At 50.8% G+C, this 24,214-nt stretch overlaps 2 protein-coding genes across 4 annotated transcripts in view; one reads left to right on the top strand and one right to left on the bottom strand.

Moving 5' to 3' along the window:
- The window catches only part of LIFR (LIF receptor subunit alpha), a 106,888-nt gene extending 95,621 nt beyond the window's left edge, over window positions 1–11,267 (top strand). For both annotated transcript variants that reach the window (XM_079793416.1, XM_079793417.1), the window contains exons 17-20: window positions 2,322–2,483; window positions 3,101–3,194; window positions 5,003–5,081; window positions 5,453–11,267. In XM_079793416.1, the coding sequence (XP_079649542.1) occupies window positions 2,322–2,483; window positions 3,101–3,194; window positions 5,003–5,081; window positions 5,453–6,076 (959 nt within the window). In that variant the 3' untranslated portion in view covers window positions 6,077–11,267. The remainder of the gene's footprint in view (window positions 1–2,321; window positions 2,484–3,100; window positions 3,195–5,002; window positions 5,082–5,452) is intronic.
- Window positions 11,268–19,909: 8,642 nt separating this feature from the next.
- EGFLAM (EGF like, fibronectin type III and laminin G domains) overlaps window positions 19,910–24,214 on the bottom strand; it is a 135,997-nt gene continuing 131,692 nt past the window's right edge. The window contains exons 22-23 of one of the 2 annotated variants that reach the window (XM_079793916.1): window positions 22,303–22,406; window positions 19,910–21,510 (exon numbers count right to left, since the gene is read on the bottom strand). In XM_079793916.1, the coding sequence (XP_079650042.1) occupies window positions 21,356–21,510; window positions 22,303–22,406 (259 nt within the window). In that variant the 3' untranslated portion in view covers window positions 19,910–21,355. The remainder of the gene's footprint in view (window positions 21,511–22,302; window positions 22,407–24,214) is intronic. The other variant, XM_079793917.1, reaches the window with a different exon arrangement.

Consider the following 24,214-nt stretch of genomic DNA (forward strand, 5'->3'; position numbering starts at 1 on the left):
AAGTCTGCGTGAGGAGCAGCTAGAACCCAAGCCCTCCGCCAGCTTCATGTGGCTGATAGGAATGCCTCTGCCCTGCCTGACGACAAGAGGGGTGTTTTTGGAGAAACTGAACCAAGAGCCTCCAGATGGGACGGGACGGGGGGGGGGGGGGCAGACACCCCTTAGGAACGGCACAACCTTCCCCCCTCCTCCTTCCCTCCCTCCCAGCTAACAGGACGCCTCCGGGCCTGTGTTCTCAGGCCGGGATGAGAGGCGCTTCCTGTGGGAAAGGTAAGTGGGTCCTGGTGGAAGACATCACAGATGCTGACAGTTGAGGGGTCGCCCCAGGGGAAAGCCAGCTCATTCCCGACCAGGAGTCAGTGGGGCCCGCCCCCCAGGGAACCCACCCACACGCAACGGGCCTTCGTGGGCCTTTTAGTGGCTCTGGAACAGGGGTCGCCGCCAGGGGTAACCGGGTGGCTGAGAAAGCCCCTCGCATGGAAGCAGGAGCCAGAGGGAATCAGAGGGAACGGGTTCCATGTGGGGCAGCAGTCATTCAGAGCAGAGCGAAGCTGTCTTTGGGCCGCTGAGAGCTACTGTGCATATTAGAACTGACACGCTAACGGAAACATCAGGAGAGAGGTCAGAACTCCCTCAGAATTAAGCTGGCCCCAGACTCTCAACAACGCACCAGATTCTAGAAGGCATCACGGCTGTGTCTTCAAAATGCTGAGTGAAAGTTATGTTCAGCCTGAAATTCTGTACTCGGCCGTCTACCAACCAGTATGCAAGCAGAATGGAGACATGTTTAGACATGCAGGCCTGCACACGCTTCCTTCCCGCACGCACCCTCTCTCAGGAAGCCGCTACACCAGTGTACCCGTGAGGACGTAGTGGGGCGGGGGGTCCAGTCCAGGGCAGAGGCTCTGGGAGGAGTGGCCTGGCGGGGGGGGGGGGGGGGGGCGGGGCAGCAGACTCTGGAGCGGGGAGGGAGGCCAGCAGAGGGTTGGGGAAGGGCCATGATCCTGGGTCTTGGTTGTGTTGGACCACGTAGAAAGTGGTATTGACTAGTCATTGGAGGATGTGGGAAGAATTAGGAATGGGTACAGCAAGCAAATAAGGGTAAAAAGCAGTTATAACAACAGAAAAGCAAGACAGGAAACATCAGACCAAATTTCGTCTTAGCACTAATCCATATTTATATGCTCACAATGATGCACACACCAGCTGTGCCAAATGTGTTGATGTTTCTGGATGAAGGATGCGGGGTTGGGGGCAGAGGGGTAGTGGTGGGAGCGAGCGAGCGAAGCGTCTACCTGTGGGACCTGGGTAGATAATTCCGAAATTTAAAAATCAAGCACTGCCCATCCACGTTTGTTTTGAAATGGTTGGACCACAGCTTTCTGCGTGGTCCCACACAACCAATATCCAAGGACCCTGATAACATGATTGTAAAGTGGGTGTAGGTGGGGGGTGGGGGGCAGGAGCTGGCAGGGAACTGCCGCTTTTTGGTTCTTAGCTCTATAATACGATTTAGGTTTTTATTTTTTTTTAACTTTTTTTAAACTAGTGTCTTGTATTGCTTTGGTTGAAATTTAAAAAATAATAGTTTAAACAATTCTTTTCTTTTTTCCCTTTACTTTTACTACGGACACTGTTACAGACGTCCCCATTTTTCCCCCTCTGCCCGCCTCCACGCGGCCCCCGCCCCCTCCCTCTGGCCACCACCACACTGTTGTCTGTGTCTGTGGGTTATGCCTGTGTGTGTGCTGGCGACGCCCTTTCAACAATTCTCTCCTTCCGGGAATGACTGAGGGGGTGCCTCACTGGTGCCTCTTTGGAAAGCGTCTGTTTCTGGGTGGTTTGGAGTCTTCCCCACGGATGTGAAGAGGGTCTTCTCCGTCTTCTCTCGCTGCCTCTGCTCTCAACGCACAGGCAGGCCCGACGGAGTGACCGCTGCCCCCGCCTCGGGGGGCTTGCTCGTGGCTTTTCATGCTCTTCGCAGCAGGGAGAGAAGCGACTTGTGGGCACTGCCTTCCCCGTGCCAGCCGTTACTCCGGGCAACGAGTGTGAGAGCTTCCCCCGGCCTCGCCAGACAAGGCCTGGCGCTGTTTCCTGGTTGGAGACGCTCAGGTTCAGGGGTTTAAATAAAACCTCCAGCTCACGTGGCTCCTCGGCGGCAGCGGTGCAGCGTGGCCGTGGCTCTGGCTGGCTCCCCGGTCCCGGGCCTGCAGATGGGCAGCCGCTGGACTCGCCTCCCAGGGACGCGGGTGTGACAGCCGCGGTAACCACGGGTTTAAAATGCCTGGAGGTGATCGTGGTCTTCGTCACTTTAAAAACAGGTCGTTCCGACGTGAAAGTTAAGAACATCACTGACATCTCCCAGAAGACACTGCGGATCGCCGACCTTCAGGGCAAAACCAGTTACCACCTGGTCCTGCGGGCCTACACGGACGGCGGCCTGGGCCCCGAGAAGGGCATGTTCGTGGTGACCAAGGAGAACTGTGAGTTCAATGGGCCGCGGAGCCGCTTCCCCCACCCAGAGGCACAGGGTTCCTGGCCACCTGTGGGTAGGTAGGGGCCCCCTTTCCTAAGGTTCCCGCCTGACTGCATTTTTCCAGCGGGCACACGGCAGGGGGAAAAGGCCCCGAGAGGACCTCGGATTGATTCTCGTGAGTTACTTTGAGATCACACACTCGCTTACGTAGATGACTGCGAGCTTGTGGTTCTCAACCGGGGGGCATTTCGCCTCCCTGGGGACACCCGGCAGTGTCTGCTGGCACTTCGGAGAGCTAGGGGTGAGGACCCTAGAGATGCTGCTACACTTCCTGCCATGTACGCAGCTGCCTCCCCCCGACGCCCACAGACACACACAGTGAGGAAATAGCGGGCCCGCAGCGTCCGTAGGGCCGAGATTGAGAAACCCTGCTCGGAAGCATTGAAGTGCGAGGGTAGGAACTGCTGACGTGCGCGAAGGTCACACTTGAATAGTTTCAGTGTTCCTGGAGCAGGCGGGACTTTTTTCTTCTCCGCTACCAACTTCAATGTGTTCTACTATAAATGTAGTCTATACTCCGTCCAGGAAGTGGGGGTGTTAATATTTGCAACATTCTCTTTCCAGCCGTGGGGTTGATCATCGCCATTCTCATCCCCGTGGCCGTGGCGGTCCTTGTCGGGGTGGTGACCAGTGTCCTTTGTTACCGGAAACGAGAATGGTAATGGTACCTGCGTTTACTTTTGCTCTTCTGTTTAGTTTATGTTTAACACATAAGTACATTTTTTTTCGGTTGAAGCTAGTTAGTAAAAAGAAATACTTGTTTTAGTCAGGATTAATGTTGGATCGAATGTTGGGCAAGAGTTTGGCATATTATTTAAAGGTTTAAAAATTAATAAAGTAAAAGTACAAATGTTTCCCCTACTGTGTTTCCTATTGACTTAAAGGAATAGTAATTGTACTCAAAATAAATCTTTGCACAAGCTTAAATGTGACAGTAGCTTTATGCAAGATTAAATGTAGCTTAACGATTAAGATCTCACTTGTCTAGTGATCTATTAAGAAAATCTGGTCGTTTATTCGTTTAGTCAACAGACATGGATGCCTCCTCCCCCGTGAGGATGGAAATGGTGGTAAACTAAGTAAATGTATAGACTTAGAGCGTGGGGGGCGCTGGGCATTAAACCCATAACCACCCAGCAGGTTCACGCCCACAGAGGGCGGGTACGGCAGGGTGGTGGGCGCCCTGAGAGCAGCAGGAGGACCCGTCACCGCAGGTGGTTGCCAGGCGCCCTATGGAGTGCCATCTGGCAGAGTCCCCAAGGATGCTCCCGGCAGAGAAAAATGACTTCTCTGAGGACCCGGGAATTGGAAAGACGTTGAGCATCTGGAGAAAGTGAGAAGAACTCTGTGTCTGGGTGAATGGCAATAGGTGAAGTGAGGCGAGGCGAGACAGAGCGCCTGGTGGTGAGCCGGCAAGGTCCTCCGTGGGCTGGGCTAGGACAAACTGTGGTGTTCATGCACCCTGGCCTTAAAAATACCCCCGTTTGTGACAAAGGCAAGAACTCATTCTAGCAATCCTGGCTTATAAATCCAAATAGTAATGATTGAAATCTGCATGCCCTACCCTACCTTAGTAATAACCACATTCTCATGACCAAAAATCACTTCATAATACTGATTTCAGTATTTAAAAAAAAAAAAAAGCTGAAGTAAGGTGAGAGTTTGACTTTGACGCTAGAGCATTTCAGATTTGCATTAACAGCTTTTTTCCTGCAGGAATGTTGAATGATAAAGCCCCTTTGAGTAGCTGTGAGTGGGGTATGGCACTGAGTCTTTCTTTTGTCTGTGTTTAGTTTTTGCTCAAGACGAACAGCCTCTCTCTCTCTCACAGTCCAGAGCCTTCTCGCTCTCAGTCTCGCAGTCTGCGCCCTTAGGAGCAGGAGAGGCTGCGTGATGCAGGTCGTGCAGTTGCGGCACAAACACTTGCTTTACGTGAGCAAGGCCCGCGCTTTGCTTCTGGCCTGCTGGCACAGTCACGTTTTAATTCTGTGCTTTCCGTTTTCATAAGAGACATGAGCGATTGTAGTTCTGGAAATAAAAGTAGGTGTTTATGTATTAAAAGTGGAGCCTCTCAGTGCATCGTGTGGGAAGTTCTAGTGATCACACTAAAAATGATCCCACTTTTTAAAAAAAATGTATTTTTTATTGATTTCAGAGAGGAAGGGAGAGGGAGAGAGAGATAGAAACATCAATGATGAGAGACAATCATTGATCGGCTGGCTGCCTCCTGCGCCCACAACCCAGGCATGTGCCCTTGACCAGAATCAAACCCAGGACCCTCCAGTCCACAGGCCGACGCTCTATCCACTGAGCCAAACCAGCCAGGGCTGATCCCACATTTTTATTTCATGTCCATTACACTATTCTTGTGAAATGTCAGAGTAGTCCTCATGATGTATTAACTATTCGTTGTCTAATCGCTAACCTTATAATTATTAAATGTACTTAATTATTCTTTATTTAAAGGATAAAAGAAACCTTCTACCCTGATATTCCTAATCCTGAAAACTGTAAAGCGTTACAGTTTCAGAAGGCTGTCTGTGAGGTAATCCTGTGTTTATTTTTACATTTATCTTTGAAGTACTGGCTTTTGGCATTTTTAGTCTTTTATGAAAATTTTTAACATGCAAATGTCATCCTAAGTCAAAGAGATGGAAAAAAAATAAAGGGCTCTACCATCTGCTGAATTTCTACAATTCCTAATTTTAAATCATTGGTGTCATACTCTTTTCCCACTGCTGTTAATCGCAAGAATAATATTGATATGGAGGGACAAAATTAGCTTTGCTCTAGTAGGCACTACAGAACGCAGAGACAGATGTTTACAAGCAGATGTGAAAACATAGATGCAATAATGTGGCTTTCGGTGGGAGCTTTGGTGCTGGCCTTAATCTCTGCCTTAAAATTGATTTCCAGGGAAGCAGTGCCCTGAAAACATTGGAAATGAATCCCTGTACCCCGAATAACGTCGAGGTTCTGGAAACTCGAACAGCAGTCCCTAAAATAGAGGACACAGAAATCATTTCTCCCGTGGCCGAGCGTCCCCCGGACGGCTCTGAGGCAGAGCCCGAAAACCACGTGGCCGTGTCCTACTGTCCCCCCGTCATCGAGGAAGAAATACCGAACCCAGGAGCGGAGGAAGCCGGGGCCACTTCCCAAGTCGTGTACATCGACGTCCAGTCCATGTATCAGCCGCAGGCCAAGCCGGAGGCGGAGCAGGACGCGGACCCGGGCGCGGGGGGCGGCTACAAGCCCCAGATGCACCTCCCCGTGACCTCTGCCGGGGACGAGGCCGCCGCGGAAGGGGACTTGGAGAAAACTGCGGGTTACAGGCCTCAGGCCACTGTGAACGCCTGGACCTTGGTGTCCCCGGACTCCCCCCGGTCCACGGACAGCAACAGCGATGCCGTGTCTTTCGGGAGCCCGTGCTCCATCAACTCCCGACAGTTCCTGATCCCCCCGAAGGACGAAGACTCTCCGCGATCCAATGGAGGAGGGTGGTCCTTCACAAACTTTTTCCAGAACAAACCAAACGACTAACGTGTCACTTCCGTCCGCCATCTCAATAAGCTCTCGTGGCCGGTGCTGCGGCGTGGGCCCGGGCACCCCTGGGGGGTCCTGTGAAGTGTTGTCAGCGAGGTGGGCGCCACCACGTGGGTCACACGGCAGTGTCCGCTGCTTTCCGTGTAGCCTACACGGCAGAGTCACGCAGAGACTCAGCCCACGCAGCTCAAGGTCTGGAGCTGTTTGTGATTTGAGCCAAAGAATTCTCCCTTTCTCTCCCTTCCAGAAGTATTTCAAGCCGAACGCTGCCCGGCCCATACGTGCAGAACAAATCCCCCGGCAACCGCCCCCTGTTGTGTCGTTCATGGTTTTCTCATATGGACACTTGACGGAATTGCAAGCCGGTTTGCAGGCAAGGGGAATGTCAAAGCCACAGAGGGCGTGGGTTTGCCTGCCCTTGACTCCATCCTGGGTGAAAACCAAGCACAGATCTGAAGACCTTCAACACTTCTCCTCCTCTCTCCACAGCATTTACAAGTCAATGTCATTGTTTAGTGTAGCGACAGCGAGGTAGCGTTGGGTTTGGCCCGTGTGCTGATCGCTGTGCCTGCTGTATAATGGGTGTCAATCACACAGTTTTCTCAGGGGTACACACTTGGAACAGGAGCACGACACTGAGCAGCCCGAGTCAGAATCGCCTTTCCTGCCTCCGGGGGGGGGGGGGGGGGGACTCTCCAACCTCTCCGTTATTTTCCTAACTTTTCTGCTAGCCTCCCATGTCGCACTTGATTGCCTAGTATTTAAAACTTAAATCCCTAAGACCAGAGATCTCAGTTGTTGTTGTTGTTTTAATCTGGGTTACTTTTTGTTCCACGGTGTCAGTTGCATGCATATATGAGCGAGTTCAACATTACCCCTAAACACACGATTCCGGGGGCTTCCCATTGGAGACGGCTACTGCGCAGGGTCTTAGTGACATTCGCTCTCTGTGCAGTGGTGACGGCTTCAGCTTCTCCTGGGTCACCGGGCAGCGGCTGGGACACCTCGTAGCCGATGTTCCTTCTGATCGCGCCTCTTCGCCGCTCCTCTCTCTTATGTGCTCATCAGTCCCGACTGTTCGATCCAGTCCTCCATTTTAAAGAGATAAACTGAAAAGATCACGCTTCTTACAGGGACAGTTACTCAAGGGCTCTTTAAGGTGAAATGTCACAAGATCCACGTGAGTCGGTGGGCACCCCTGTGTTACAGCTGCCCAGAGTCAGGGGTCCCCCCGCAGCCTCTGCCCGCCCTCGGGGTTCACAGGCGATGTCTGGATTGGACTTGGTTCTCAGAAAAGCAGATGAAAAGCTACAAAGTGTATCTTATTTTGTTCCTGCCCTCAGGTGGTCTGTGTATTTTATCTTTTGATACTTAAGAGTACTTAAAATTTTGAAATATCTTAAGATATGCCTGTTTTGTTTTGTTTTTTTCTCATCAGAGGTTCTGTAATGTATCTGTACATAATGGATCAGTTTGGGATTTTCCTAGCTCATAATGTATCTCTATAAAAACCATGTTGTGGGAAAAAGCCACAGGGTGACAAAGGGCAAGATCTGTGCAGGTGCTCGGGGTATGAATCCTGATGTTAACTGCTGGAATTCAGCTGAGTCCCCGAGCTTCCGCGATATGTGGACGTGTGGAACGAAATAGAATTCTGTACATACACTAGGATATTTAAACTATGTGATAGTTCATAGAGGTTTTCATCAATGAGACAGGTATCAAATTAAAGCATCCCCAACAGAGTTTGCTCGGTCGGACTCCTGCCCTTAACGTTCACCCGAGACACTCAGACCTGGGGCTCCCCTTTTCCCCCCGCCCAAAGCTCATCATCATAATACTGCTTGTCCCCAACAGGATCCTGCCTCATCCCCCAAGAAACCCATAGGTCCTTCCCTTTATCTCTGTAAGTTGGATCAGTGTTGTCTAAGGTGGGATTTTATTGCTCTAGACTACACTAAACTGTGATCATGGGAAAAGATCAGAGATTGTGTGAGCTCTGTCGTCGATACTGATGTATTTCACCTGTGACCGTCTGGACCTGTGCCCTTCTAACTAATGATCCGTTTGTCTGGCTAAGGGTGACTAGCCCTGGGGCTCCCACATCCTTTCCCTCTGTCCACGAGCTGTGTCCCACTGTGTTGTTGAAGAATGCTGCCTACAGAACACACGTTCACATCTCTCCCAGCCGAGTTCAAGTCCAGCTTCCCTCATGGGGAAGGGAGACCCTGGTGGTCATTGGGATGGGATTTCTCTTGCGAGTGACCCCCTTAAGTAAAACACTACTCAATATAAAAACACTCTTAGGAGACTTAGCTAGGCTTTTAACATTAGATAGACCTTTTGTTTAACATGATGTACTGCATGGAGTAGACCCATGTATAACTGAAGTCTTAAGTGTGTTGAGCCTGCCTGTAGAAGCCTGGGTTTGAGACTGTGGTCCTGAGAACCTGGATCGTTGAGTTGAGTGTCTGTGTGCTCAGGTGACAGAGGTGCTGTGTGCCTGCAGCTTAGACCCGGAAGCAGCCGTTCACGGAAAAGTTCAAGGGCAGAAGTGTCAGCCTCACTCTACATACCAGCATTGATTTCCCGGCTCATGGATCGGAGGATTTCACGGAGAGCATGTAGTCCTAAACTTTTGCTGTGGCAAAAGCCCCACTCGTAACACTTCATGCAACTTGTATTCTTGCAGGAAATTAGGCCTATAATTTCTTAATTCGTCTTCATACCATCCATATTAAAGAACATTACTGTCCTTTCTGTATTTGAGTAATTAGATATAGTTCAGTAAAGGAGACTAAGGAATATTTTCTTCCAAAAGGAATTTGAAATCAATTTTATGGTATTTTGAAATTAAAGTACTCCCTACCATGTCAGTATGCAGAAAGTGCCATCAGAATTTTCTACTGCTCAGGCACACGATCTGAGAAGACCTTTTGCTTGTGTATTTAAAGTAATTTTTGCTGTTTTCTGTTAAAATCTGTCTTTTATGAAATCTCTTATCCTGCAAGTGTAAAATTGGGCATCTCACGAGTAACATGTGGGCTCATTAGCTAACTTCGAAGACGAGGCACATCGTGAAGGTTTAGTGAATAATTTTTCATTGACTGAGTCCCATCCCAGACTGTGCAGTGTCCAGAGTTCTCCTGAAGGGCAGTATTATGTTAAGGTGTAACGTATAGATCTGAGACTATTGGCTTGAAGATCCAGTGCTTTAGAAGTGGCTCCGCAGTTTGACAACTTGGGAAAGACTCAGGCAAACGTATCACCCGAGAACGCATTTCCCCCTCATTTTAAGTGTTCCCAGCCCTTTGTATTTGGTGGGTAGGCGACTTGGGACGTGTTTGTACCCACCAGCATGTGTTCCAGCAAACCAACAATGCATTGACGTGCAGCTTCATCAACGAAGTGAGCACTCATTCTCTTGATAAACTATTTCTCTGCAGCATTTATTTTAAACCAGTATTTTCTGCTGAAACAAAAGTTTCATGGTACCATGCCCATCTTTTTTAGAACATTTTTCACGCGAGGATTTGCGTCCACCCTTACTGGAAATGCATCTTTTAGGCATGACCTTCGAATGTCATTGGAAAGTACTTGGTTTGATGTTGGTCTGCTTCTGTCTTCGTGGATTATGTGCCCAGGGGATTATCAGTGCCAGTATGAGGATTAAGAACAACAATTCACATGTCAGGCTTGATGGTGTGTGGTAAGATTTTAGGGGATGTGGTTTGATCGAGAACACATCTAAATACACTGAATGATGATACTGAGTTAGGACAGGATTCTGTTCTTTTTAACCTTAAGTAGTGCTTGTTTCTCACTGTATTAAGAATGTTAATATCTTGGATTATAAGTGTCCTGGTTATACAGAGTTTACCTATGCAAGACAAATTCCAACTGTGCAACACTTTAATGAAAATTAAGAGTAGTATTTTAAGAAGGAAACCTTCTGAATGTTTTTATGTGCAAGTGCCTAGCTGAAGAACCATAGAAATAAAGAAGTTTAAAAACTCTTGAGTAACTATAACTGATGGAATATTAACCAATTACAAAGCCGTCATAACTTACATTACTTTTTGGTTGCTATAACTCAATACCTTAAAAACTAAGAGATGTGAATGGGGAAATTAATATTGAATTGACAGGGGAATTGATTTTATTACACTTGTATATTTATCTCCTAAGATTGCCTTTGCAGTAGCCAATAAGAACTTTTAAAAATAAAAATAACAACATAGATCTTATGCTGCTGCACTTCAGCAAAAAAATATTTTGTACACCTGATTGAATTGCTCACTTAAAATTATTGCATTCCTTATATACATTTATTTTCCCCCTTATGTTATTTCCATCACCATTATCCCCCATATACCCTCTTTGACCTCCGTTATGTACATTTAAAATGTACTTCTCTTTATAATTACTCCATCTTAAATGGTTAACTTTCAGTTTCTGAACTCATTATTTTTCCTAAGCATTCCAGGGGTGTATTATAAAAAAAAACACACAAAAGATTTCTGTGTGGTAATACAATATTTTGTTAAAATGTGAACAAGTTAGTGTTTAGGTTGACATTAGTATTGTGACATTTGCAGCTGATCATAGAAAACAATACTGAAGAATGATTTTCATAAATTTTTAAAAATAGTCTGCCCCCAGTTTAATTCCAAATACTCTTCTCCATTACTTATGATATATCCTATTTAGTTTTTTTTTCTCCTACATAATGTTTAGGAAAAGTGTGGATACATTATGAATAAAAGGCAACACACAAAAAGAAATCTTATTCCGTTTATTGTTGTGGAAAGGTAAGTAGTATATGATGCCTGAGATTTGTTTTTATCCCATTATTTCCACCCAAAAACAACATGGCCTTTAAAAAAAACAAACAAAAACATTCAATTTAGAATTGCTTGAAAAGATTGGCCTGGATAGAGAGAGATCCCAAATTTGAGATGGTACCATAGGAATGTTGATATTTTTATTCTCTTTCATTAGCTGGCCATAAGTTCTGAAAGCGCTAGGAAATCACCATTTCTACTTTCAAAATTGCATTATAGTGAATTACTGTTTACAAAATACACATACTGTGAACAGATATAAGTTTTTGTTTTTTATAAGGTTCTTTGTAGAATGAGTGTTTTTTCAAAAGGGATGTATGTTAAATATCTTCGTGGTTGTTTTTTTTTTTTAATAAATACTAGCAACTGTTTACTAATTTTTGTTCAGTCAGGTGTGTGCAGATGTAGCTGAAAGAGAGGGAGAGGCTGCAGATCTAAACCTGTTCCCTTCTTCATTTCTTGAAATGTTACCACTACCAACCTTTTGTTTCTTTTTTTCTTTTTTTACCTGAATGATCAGTCATGATGTTCTGTATCTAAGATCATGCTTAGTCATATAAGAAGAAGCATTTACATACATATACAGGAAGCAAACTGCAGGTTGTAGGACATTTGTGCGACTCGCTCTAACTCGCAAAACTCTGAGTTTAATGTGGGATAAAACAACTCCACTTACAAAGGTAACAAGTATTTTCTGCCTTGTGAAAATTTGGAGATTATGTGGCGTTAGGATGGAAAATTTGGTCATTTTATATTATTGTATAATTTCAGAATTTAGTTTCCATATGTTTTGGAGAACATGGTTATAGCAAGAACATAGAATATAAGTAACCTATTACTAAGATACCTTAAATGTAAAACTAGTACGCTTGGCTGTTAACTCTTAAAGATGTTACTTATGTCTGTTTTTAAAACATGCATGTATTTAACAATTTTATCATAGTATTGTCATGGAAAAAATAAATATATTTTCTTACAATGTACACTGACAGATGTGGGCTTTTTTTTTCTTCTTCTTCCTGTGTTAAGCACTTAGGAAAAGTGGATTCTGTTCTAACACTTTTGGTTCCATCCCTTAAGAATTAGTGGTTACAAAACAGTTACACAAGGCAATCACTAAATGGCTATGCCATTGATATAACCCTTTGTATGCTTCATTAAATCTATGTTCTATTTACCAGGGAAGCTAGCATAACAAATAGTGGATAATCAAATAGTGGATATCTGACATTATCAAATAAATCCCGGTCCTTAAAATACGGTTTTTAATTAATTTCCTATGAAGGTAAACATCAACATTTCTGGAGATTCTAGGAATACATAAAACTTTTATTGCAAGTTGTTGAATTTGGAAATATAGTCATTGACTCAGCAAAACCTCAGTAATTTTAAAGTATGAATTGATCTTAAATAGAACTTCATAGGGGAGAAATTTATTCCTACAGAGCCTGCGCTTACCTAGAGCAGGGGTGGGGAACGTCCGGCCCCTGGGCCGTATAAGGACTGAGAAATAGTTGGTCTGGACCTGCCAAGGCCTTAGGGGTAAGTTAACTAAATGTTTGACCACATACAGCAGGCTAATTTTTAAGTTAATAATTTTGTATGGTCCTCGAATGCTTCTATAAATATCCAAATAGTCCTTGGCAGAAAAAAGATTCCCCTCCCCTGACCTAGAGCCATGGTCGGCAAACTCATTAGTCCACAGAGCCAAATATCAACAGTACGATTGAAATTTCTTTTGAGAGCCAAACTTTTTAAACTTAAACTTCTAACGCCACTTCTTCAGAATAGACTCGCCCAGGCCGTGGTATTTTGTGGAAGAGCCACACTCAAGGGACCAAAGAGCCACATGTGGCTCGCGAGCCGCAGTTTGCCGACCATGGACCTAGAGGAACAACTGAACTGCACGGGCCTGGATTTACCCAGAGGCACCTGTAGACCACGTCTGCGTTAACTGTGACAGGTGTTAGTAGTTAGGTACCGGGGCCCCCAGTAAACAACTTGTTTTCCAGGTGGTGAATTCTTGAGTCAAAACAGGTAGCACCATCCACCCCAGAAACTTGGAAAAGGTCAGAAAGAGAGGGATGATGTAATAATTTTGGGGAAGAACATTAAAGCGCTGAATAATCTTTTTTTTTTAATGTACAGTATTCTATATCACGCTAAAATGTTAGCTTACAAACCCAAGTTCTTTACAAAAGAGCTGTATGAGAATTCACTTTCCCCCTGGAGTGACTAACAGTGAAACTGAATTGAAAGTATTTATTCCGTCTGCGAGAACTAGAGAAGCTGAAGTAACCAGAGATGTCTTGAACTGATTTGGGATTAAACTGGAGCTGGTTTTATCCCAGAGTGATTAGTCTCACATTAAAGAGACAAGAAAAGCTTTGGGCGAGGATTCTGATGATCGAAGCGGTTAAGGGGCGATCACGTTACAGTGAGTGCTCTGAGCTGCTCATTCCTATCTGCCTCCCAACCTTCCAAAGGTGAGAACGACTTTCAAGTCTCAGCTGCGTTGTCATCCCCCCGCCAGGCCCCCGCCAGCGCCATCCATCGCTCCGTCTTCCAACATCTTCGTCTAGACAAGTTGTCAGAGGCAGGATATGGGGCTTATGTTCCTGTCCTGGAGGCGCTTGCACAACCTCCACCCCCTTCCCCTGGGCTGCTGGGCGAGCCAGGAGGCCTTGCAGAAGCCCTGTGAACAAATGGGCCCTCCTAGTCCCCGATCACCGGTGCAGGCAGCCCTCACCCTTCAGAAGGGGGCCCGGAGCCCCATTTCCTCCACGCCCGCTCGGCCCTGTCCGTTCCCGGGGTGGCTGACGCAGGTTTCAGGCCCAGGGCAGCTGCCGGCCCGCCTGAGCTGCTCGGAAGGCTCGGGGTCACCTTGTACTCCCCGGGTGGCCTCAGAGAAGCTACTCCACCTCTCCTCCTCAGCTCTGAACCGACTGTTCCTAAGTTCGGAGCGTTCCAGGTGGTGTGAGTATTGCTCCCCACAGAACAGAGGTGCCTCTACCCCCTGAGGAACCTCAGCAACACCTGGCTCTCCGACCGGCACCTTGCAGGTGTCAACGCCTCCAAACCAGTTCAGACGCGCCTTGGGTTCCATGTCAGTCACCCCAAAGTCCTGCTGGACGCACCGCGGGGCCTGACCCCACGGGGGACGGCGGTGCTCTCACCCGGCCTCACGCCCGTGCCCGGGCCTCAGCTGCTGGACCAGCGAAGCTTTTCCCAGTGCCCAGGACCCCGTCCTGGGCCTTGGCCCTCCCAGCCCCGCACCCCTCCGCAGCCCCGAGCACAGTCTAACGCTTTATCGATAACGGGAACTGAGCAACGTCCCAGTCACCCCGCAGCCAGAGCACAGCACGGTATCTGCTGTGTCCGGTGCTTGATAATTGTCTTTCAATAACTGCCTTGAACACTTCCTGCATTTATTAGAAATGTGCTATTTTACAGAGGGGCGATCCTGGGGAGTAGCCTCCAGCTGTGGAAAGACAGGGTCCCCTCCAACAGGCAGGCTCCCTGCGGTGGCGTGGCCAGGTCCGGGCCATGAAGCTTTGTCCAGGGGGCGCTCCAGTGGGTGGTGAATGCAGCTCCCCTTTGTTCCAGGGAAATCTGCCCTCCTCCTCTTATCTCCGTGACAACCGGGCTGATGGGGATTAAGGGGCTTTATCTGCAGTGCCAACAGGTCTGGCCACCCTCCTCCGCACCGCCTCCCGCTTTAAAGTGTCTTTCACTCTCCCGGGTGCGTTTCTCTGTGTCCTTCCAGCGATGATCTGCATGACCAGGTGACCCATTCCTTCCCCACCTGTCTTCCCTGGGAGCCACCTGCTTCTCTGGGAGCCGACCCCTGCCCGGCCTGGGCCTCCACGTTGGGTAGGTGAGCCCTGTACGTTCCCAGATGGCGCTCCTCCCTCAGGTAGCCCACATCCCTCTGTGTCCCAGCCTTCCTTCTCTCAGGCCCGAGGGCCCCGCCAAGCTGGGCCTGTGGGTCCAGGCTCCTCCAAGCGGCCAGCCTTACCATGAAGGAGGCAGCACCCTTCCTCCCAGCCCCCACCCAGGATCGCGATTGGCCTGGCTGGGTCACGTGGCTGCTCCAGTCACGTGCCCGGGCAGAGGCGCTAGGCCAGTGGTCGGTCAACAGAGCCAAATATCAGCAGTACAACGATTGAAATTTCTTTTGAGAGCCAAATTTTTTAAACTTCAATTTCTTCTAACGCCACTTCTTCAAAATAGACTCTCTCAGGCCGTGGTATTTTGTGGAAGAGCCACACTCAAGGGGCCAAAGAGCCGCATGTGGCTCACGAGCTGCAGTTTGCCAGCCACGGCGCTAGGCAAAGGCCACTTTCACCAGCGCCTGGTGTTAGAGCTGAGGGAGGACCAGTCCTCCAAAGACGAACGGCGACATTCCGAGGGGACAGGACAAGAGAGTCGCTGCAGGCTGGCTGGAGGACAAGAAAACAGGTACAAGGAAAAAGAAAAACCACCATCTCCTCCGCGGCAGTAGCCTCTCTGAACCTTCTAACTGTCTGCCCTCTCGGACATGGTCCTGCGGAAGGAGTGGGTTGTCATGTGTAAGTGCTGTGGATGTGCTGATGTATGTAATTCACTGAGGCCGTGCAGCAGGCCCGGTAACCGCAGCCCACCCCTCTCCTGGGCTCGGACGTTCTTTGCTTTGCCCGTTTTCTCGCAGGCTCCCTGCAGCTAAGCCCGGGCCGCTGCCGTTACCTTTGTTTCTAAGTGAGTGCATTGCAGGAGCGAGTTTCTTGAGCTTCCCTGGCCTTCCTCGGCAGAGATGTTCCACTAAGTCATCTTTTAGCCACGTGGGAGCTGCAGCCCCCAGCGCTGGGCTGTCCAAGGAGGCCGTGCCCCGGGCTGGGCCCCGGCTGGGAGGTGGGCGGCCGGGGCCGGAGGGGAGGCCGTGCCGCCTGTTCGGAGATGTCTGGGCCTTTGTAAAGCGTTTGGAACTTGAGCGAGTCAGAGAGACGAAGATAGACAAACAGAGAAGCAGCGACCTCATCCAAATTGCTGAGACACCGCGTCCCCCTCACGTCTGTCCAGGAAAAGACGCGTGCTCCTGGAAGCCAGGCACTTTCTAGGACAAAGATGTCTCGGCGAGGCCGGCAGGACGAGGAGGAGAGGCAGGTGCTCCCTGCAGCCTGCCCTGCTCCTCCGGGTCTTGGCGGGGCCAGGGCGAGGCACGGCCCAGGGTTAGGCACGGCCCAGGGTTAGGCACGGTCCAGGGCGAGGCACAGCCCAGGGCTAGGCACGGCCCAGGGGGAGGCACGGCCCAGGGTTAGGCACGGTCCAGGGCGAGGCACAGCCCAGGGTTAGGCACAGCCCAGGGCTAGGCACAGCCCAGGGGGAGGCACGGCCCAGGGTTAGGCAAGGCCCAGGGTCAGGCATGGCCCAGGGTTAGGCACGGCTCAGGGTGAGGCACGGCCCAGGGTGAGGCACGGCCCATGGTTAGGCATGGCCCAGGGTTAGGCACAGCCCAGCGCGAGGCACGGCCCAGGGTTAGGCAGGGCACAGGGTTAGGTACGGCCCAGGGTCAGGTAAGGCCCAGGGCGAGGCACGGCCCCGGGGAGCTCACCGCTCCTTGGAAACAGCTTGCCACAGCGCCCCGGAGCACTGGAGGTTATTCATGGCGGGGAAGGCAAAGGAGAGAGGGCCAAAGACTTTGAACCGAGACCTCATGGCCTGTGGGGAACCCCGACCCCCGCTCTGATGGAGTGGCTCTGGTCTGTGCTCTCAGCTTTGTTCGCCCCGCTCCTTGCAGTGGGAGAACTTTGGAAGAAGGCAGAGGCGGAGCTGTGGTGAGGACTGGCCTGTGCCCACGCCCCCTCACCCACAGGACTACACTGCCAGCCAGACGCGGGCCGGGGAGCCCCAGGACGCCCTGAGCCATGCTGGCCTCGGGCAGGCTGCATCCCAAGGTGGGGGTAACGGGCACAAAAGCTCCAGTGAAGCGTCGTGGTGGTGGTGGTCGCGTCCAGGGGGTGGGATCATGCATGTCACGCCGGGCTTTCTGGCCAGCCTCCGTCCTCCCGAGTCACGCAGGCCGTGTCCATGGGCCCGGCCCTCGTCTCAGGAGGGCCGTGTCGAGGAACATTCTTTGGACGTGAGGTGGCAGCGCAGTTGCTCACGGGCTGATCCCAGAGCCGCCGTGCGTTGAGCTGGATCAGTCCTTCTGCCGCCTGAGCACGGCCACCTGCAAGCCGGCTGCCTGGCCGCCACCTGTCCCAGACCTGACCGACCCTCAGGGCAGCGGGGCGGGCTGCGGGCTGAGTCTTTCCCTTCGTGTTCCGGGAGGGCATTGGTGGGGATGCAGGCGAGTGGCCCATCCATCGGGGCAAGACCTGTGGGGGGCCCAAGCACCGCGGCCCTCACTGCGGATTCGGGTTCGGACCCTGCTGGCGGCCCTCTGCTCTCTGGGCTCCTCGGGGCGGCAGCGCTGGGGGACTTAGTCCTGGGGGACCTCTCCCGCCTCTGGTGAGCTCACAGCACACCCCGCTCAGCCGAGGGCCTGGGTGTCACAGCCACCTGCACCCCCTCCACCTTCCGGGGCAGCTCCTGTGTGCTCCTGGCCAGGGCCGGGCTTGGAGCAGGACGGGAATGGGAGGCAGCTGCGGCCTTGTCCAAGCCCCTGGCCGTGGGCCTTCGCCTCGATTTCGTCCCCAGGGCCGGGCCTCCCAGGCCGCCCGGGGTCCCTCCCCGGAGCAGCCCCCTGGGCCCAGGGCTCGCTGTGGAGCCTGAGAGAGGCCGCGCGCCCCTCCTGCTCCCCATGCTTCCTCCTCTGGGAACTCCCAGTGCTAAAAACAAGCTTTCTGAGAACCATATTTTTCTAGGTTAAAGGTGAAAAATGCAGTGTTTCCTCCAAGTGGAGATCTGGCCGCCAGCTCCGGGCACTTTTCCGAGCTCCTTCCTCCCACTCAGGGAGGGCCGGGCGGAGGGCGGGGCGCCCGTCGGAAGGAAGCGCTGGTCACTGGGCCAGGGCTGCTGGAGGGAGAGCAGGGCCTGTTTGTGTTGGAGCAGCTGGGGCTGGAACAGGACGGGCTCCGGAAATGAGAGGCGAGCGAGGGGGTGGAGAGCAGGCGGCTCCCAGTGGTGCCTGGCAGGCCGGTCAGCACTGCCTCCCGGCTTCTGGGGCAGCAGCGAGGGGACGAGGGAGACCCGCAGTCCTTCCCGAGAGAATCCCAGGACTGGGCTTAGAGGAAATACGGGGTTGTGGCCGTCAGTTTTACTAGGAAAATCAAGAGCAGTCCTCTCCCTGGCCCCACCCTCCAGCCATCCGTGCTCAGAACACAAGGGGAATTCTCCCAGGTCCTGCCGGTGGGACAAAGGTTTCCAGGAACCCATGCTTCCCGCGGGCCTTCCTGGCCAGGGCACGGACTGTGAACCTGAGAGCTCCCTGTGCTCCTTAAGCTTCTCGAGGGCCAGGAGCCCAGCCAGCTTCTCCAACATGTGCCCCCCGACCTCCCCGCCCCCAGAGCCGATACCCAGAAGCCCAGCACAGGTTCCACCTTCCTCCTCCTCAGAATCACCACAGTGCTAGCGGCAGAGGACAGGTGGACAGGTGGCCAGGTGGAAGAATGAGAACAGGGAGGCAGCAGAGGAGGTGGGGGGCGGGGAGGGAATAAATGCTGCCCCACTGGTCGGGCCTGGCTGGGTCAATCATTGAGAACTTCACAGACCCCATCCCCCACCAAGGTCCCCACAGAAGGACTACTGCACCCCTTCTCCCAACAGCACGTGACTGTATCACCCTCCCTGTACCCATGCCCTTTGCCAGGTGATGGTGGATGGTGGAGTCTGTATTTTCATCTCTTAAACCTATGAACTTTAACTTGTAGGACGTGGCAGTTCCAGACCTCGGCTGTGCAGGACCTTACACTTTCCCTCTAGTGCCCTTACCCTCCTCCATCGTCATGCGAAGGGCATGTCGGGCTCCCACGGGTCCCAGGAGGAGCATGACAGCCACATGGAGCTGACTCAAGTCACCTCGCCGTCTCAGGCAAGGCCATCCTAAATTAGCCAACTGCTACGCAGGGACCAAGTCCAGCCGAGACCAGAAGAAGCGCCTAGTCGAGCCAGCCAAGATCAGCAGAGCTGCCAAGGTGAGCACTCAAGGCACGTAAGCGATAAACACTTATCCTGGTATGCCACTGGGGTTTGTGTTTGTTCGCCATTTGGCATTATTGTCTTAGAGAGAAAATGGGGGACCCACACACCCAGGCTCAGCCCGTCTCGGCTCTCCCGCCTCTGAACCTGGGTCTAATCCCTCAGTTTCAGGACAAAGTTTTTACCCTCACAACCACCTCTGCTATAAACTCATCCCGCATCTCCTGGGTTCTGTTCACTGAGGGGGTCACAGAACCTTCCTCCTGGCTTGGGATGTTCTGTCTCTTACCCTGTTCTCCTGCCCGGAGCCTCCCATGTGACCAGCTGCTCTTGGGTCCCCATCCCTGCAGCCCTCTCACCAGCAGGGTCTCTACTGCCCTGAATCCATCATGGTGTCTGTCACCCCTTCCCTTTCTGCCCCTCCTGCATCCCACCCGAGTCCGTGCTTCAGGATTCTCATCTGCTTCAACACCCCCGCCCCCAGCCCGCATCCCTGGGTCACTGCATTCTTCCCTGGACAACACTTGCACGAAACAATAGCTCATCTACAACACAGCTCTTCTGGCCTCAGCTCAGCGGGATGTTTTGCTAAAATCACGATGATATTTTTGGCTGGAGGCAACTGATTCAAAATGTGCTATGAAAGCAACTCTTACATCTTGGGAAGCACTGGCCTGAGCTGCCTTCAAGGAAAAGGTATGAGGGGAGGACATATGGGAGGTCGTAAAACCCACTTGCTACCATACCACATGGCCTTTCTCCAAACTGCACACGCAAGGAGACATGTGTAGGAGAGGATGAATTATTGTTATTGTTGTTGTTGTTCCCATTATTCCTCTGGGAGGGAGGGAGGATCCTGGTCATCAAAGGAGCCCAAAGACAGGAGGCAGAGGTTGAAGCAGGAGGGGTGTGTCTCTGGTTTATTCCTTCATTTTATAGAATTCTGAATGTGCCTCAGCTGTGCTCTGCACAGAGCGCCGAGTCTTCGCTGAATGAAGGCTGCACAAACAAGGGTGAGTCATGACTGGGACTAAACATAGGCTCTTGTGTGCATTGGATCACATTTCCCTGCTCGTTGGGGGCAGCGTGCATCTCACCTTTCCCTTTGCGAGTCGTGTCATGGGAATCTGCCAGCCAGCCAGCTGTCCCCATCGTCACGTGCGTGAATGGCAAAGGGACAGCCCATGGCTCAGAAGGAAGCATGCCTGCTTTTCCACCCCCTCCTCCCCTCCAGTACAGCCTTAGGGACACTAACTGTCTTAGCGCCCATTTCTGGACGGGCCTGCGCAGGGTTCAGACACCTGCACAAATGAATGAATAAGTGAATGAGCTCTACCCTTCTTCATCGCCTTGATTCAAGTTTATTATAGACAGTCCCCTCTTAAAACAAAAATGACAGTGACCCCTCCTCAGGAACACAGGTACCTTTTAATCTGCTTATTTTGGAAGCTTCAGATCCATTTTCTTGAGCCGTCACCATTTACCAAAAGAGAATGGTCAGCTCCCCAAGAGACTGCCCACCCCCAGCTACCTACCCCACTGATGCCATGAAGGGCCCCAACAAGTCTCCTTTGGGAGAAAATTTTTAGGAACTGTGCAAAGAGTTCAGGGTCGTCCACCCAAAGTTGCAAAATTATACTGTGTGGACTATCTGCTGCTATAAAAATATACACATACAAAAGGACAGCTACAAAATCGGGGTGCCCATTTTCTTAGATTAGCATTATAAAAAGTAGGGGTTTCTCATTAAGGGGGGGGGCAGCGTTATGATTCTACATTTAGTCTCTTCTCATTTTCATGGAATAGTCAGAGCACATTGAACCAGCCAGCGGGGAGTGGAAGGGGTTAATCCTGACACTTCATGGGCCAAGGTGAGACATCCCAGGTTCAAGGTCACACAGTCATTCTGCTGTCAGTAAGTGTCATGAGTCAGGGAAGGAGAGGAATATTTTAATACTGCCCTTTGGGTCTCTCTCTCTCTCTTTTCTTGGTTCACTGCACTATGAATCACAACACGGTCATTGCCTACAGCAGATGGGCTCCGGAATTTGCCTTCAGGTGTGATCTCTGATGGCCATTGCACAGTCAACAGACCACGTTCGATGCTTCCCACACAGAGGATTCCGTGGGGTGTGGCCCGCACGCAGCGTCAGCAGGAAAGGCCACACAGGGACTCCTTTGTTGGGTCCGGACTCTCATCCTGGATGAGAGGAAACACACCTGGCCCCCATGCCTCCGTGAATGGCACAGGGTCTCGGGGCCCCCGGGATTCTCAGGATTGAAGGCTCCGTCCCTTGGGAAAGGCCAGCTGGTGTTACTTGGCTCCACAAGTGTTGATGTTCTTCCCATCCACGGCGTCCTCCACGAGGGAAAGGTGGTAATCGGTGGACAGGGTGAAGTGAGAGATGCAGCCCACGAGGCCTCGCCGGTAGTGCCTGTTAGTGTGCAGAGCGATTTCCTTCATTCCACCTGCCGGGGAGCCAGAAGGAGAGGGGTGAGCCACAGGGAACCATGTCTCCTTAGCATACTCGAGTGTCTGCTGACCAAGGTGTCCCTGGGCTGACAGGATACGTGAGGACTGGGGGTCCCTCGAACGGTTCAGAGCCTCACATCTACTTTAGAGTTATCCTTGAAGGAACAGGTTGACTTGGTTCAATCTGATACACAACCAGAGGCTATAAATACCTACACACTGTGTGTGATTTCTGACCCAGTTGGCCACTTCAAACCAAATCTGGTAAATTTTGATATGTTGTATAATATCAACAAAATGTAGTGTGTAGTTAGAGGTGTTCTCATCTTAACTGAAAGAAATTCACGGATGTTGAGTGCTTTCAATTAAGTCCATGTTTAGAAAGTATACGGATGGAGACATCTTGGCATACTTATGTGTGTGCGCTAGCGGGTTCTAAGCTATTTACAGAAATACCACTCATTCTAATTCTGAAAGGGGCCAGGAAAACAGATCCTCCTTCCTCGGAGGGAATTCTCGGGGCTATATTTAGCAGATTCCTGTTCTATAACAAGAAAAGCGTGGTTTTCCTGGTGGATCCATCCAAAGCACAAAGGCCTCTAAGTGCTTCCTGCCCCCTCACCATGAGTCAGAAGTTCAGAAAAGGGAGAATGGACTATCTGGAGAGCTTCCTATTTCCAAGCATTTGGCTGGTCCAGGGAAGCACACGCCTTGGAGGAGCCCCAGCATGGCCAATCGAGGAGTAACACGAAAAGGGCATAACTTAGATCTGGCCCAAGGTCACTTACCCACGTACAGAGCTCCATTGATGTTGAGCTGCCTCATCATGCCAGGTGATTTGCCTGTTCTGGCCCCGTAGTCATCCACGGTTATCTTTCCCGATTGACCGTCCCTGGAAAAAAACACCACCATTTCGGGAGTTTCGTTCAATTCATTTCAATGAAAGTGTAGGAAAGCACCTACTCTGCACCAGGCACTATGCTAAATGATAGAGCTGTAAAGATGGAAAAAGAAGACAAAACAAAAAACTCATTCCTGGCTCCCAGGAGTTTTAGGTCTACTGAGGAAGACAAAACCATCACATTACAAATGACATCTCGGTCTCACGGTGGGACGGTGGAAGACCACCAGCACGCTGTGGGGTGACAGGAGGCTGTGGGGTGACAGGAGGTGGAGAGAGGGTCAGGGAAAGCTTGCCCCAGGGAGTCTGCCTGAGATGAGTTTTGAAGGCTGGGTAGGTCAAGCGCAGGAGGAAGCTGATGCCAACAGGAAGTCACTATGAAGAGATAGAGACAACAAGGAGTTGATGTAGCCTGAGTACTGAGAATTCTGGAGGTGGGAGCTGAGTGGAGAGAAAGGAAGCCAGAGCTGAGGGTGCAGGGCACATGGAGCTTCATGAGAATGTATCCTGCAGGTGAGAGGGAACTAGAGGAGAATTAACACGTGGTGAGTTTGCAGGTTATTCTGAGCACAATGGGAAACCAAGAAGAAGGTTTCATAGGTGGAGGAATACTCTAGGGAAGGACAAAGAATGGCTTAGAACAGTGGTTCTCAACCTTGCTAATGCCGCGACCCTTTAGTACAGTTCCTCATGTTGTGGTGACCCCCAACCATAAAATTATTTTCGTTGCTACTTCATAACTGTAATTTTGCTACTGTTATGAATTGTAATGTAAATATCTGTGTTTTCCGATGGTCTTAGGCGACCCTGCTAGCGGTTCTCAGGTTGAGAACCGCTGGCTTAGAAGTTTTGAAAGGACCCAAAGAATCACCCAAAAGTGACTCCGAGCACAGTGGAGTGGAAGTGCGCATCTATGGAAGGGCTTTGCAGGTTTCCCAAACCATCCCGCCCCGCGCTTCTTCAAAAAGCACGTCTGCGTCCATAGCTCTTGGGGGGATACCGACCCAGGCTGCACTTTGTTATTGGTCTTTTAATGTTCCTTTCCTACAGCAAACAGTTCTTGTTTCTTGTGAAAACAACCTCTTTTATCTCTCTTATGGTATTAATATTTATATCATTTGTTCAACAACTCGAGTTGGGCTTCATCAAGATCACTGTCGCCAGGACTTCCTATGCTACGTGGACAGCTGGTGGGCACAGATCTGCCTCTTTGTCCTCACACACCTTCTAGGGCAAGCATGTCAAACTTGGGGCCTGCGGGCCACATGCCTCATTTGTTTGGCCCGTGCTAGCCTTTGAGTTTGACATGCTTGCTCTAGGGCAGTGGTCGGCAAACCGCGGCTCGCGAGCCACATGAGGCTCTTTGGCCCCTTGAGTGTTCTAATGCCGCTTCTTCAAAATAGATTCGCCCAGGCCGAAAACCGACTTCTGTGCATGGGCCACGAAGTTTCAATCGCACTGTAAGTGCACGCCCGCACGTGGTATTTTGTGTAAGAACCACACTCAAGGGGCCAAAGAGCTGCATGTGGCTCGCGAGCTGCAGCTTGCCGACCACTGCCCTAGAGTGGTCAATGCGCGTACAGTGCGATTGAAACTTCGTGGCCCATGCGCAGAAGTCGGTTTTCGGCTCTCAAAAGAAATTTCAATCATTGTACTGTTGATATTTGGCTCTGTTGACTAATGAGTTTGCCGACCACTGCTCTAGGGTATCAAAGGCAGGCACAGTGGATAAGAGAGTGGGGTCCAGCCAGGCTACTCCCACTACGGCCTATGCGTGCTCAGAGTAAGAAATTGACCTT

The sequence above is a fragment of the Cnephaeus nilssonii genome (assembly GCF_951640355.1).
Source record: "Cnephaeus nilssonii genome assembly, chromosome: 2".
In the NCBI taxonomy this organism is placed as follows: domain Eukaryota; kingdom Metazoa; phylum Chordata; class Mammalia; order Chiroptera; family Vespertilionidae; genus Cnephaeus; species Cnephaeus nilssonii.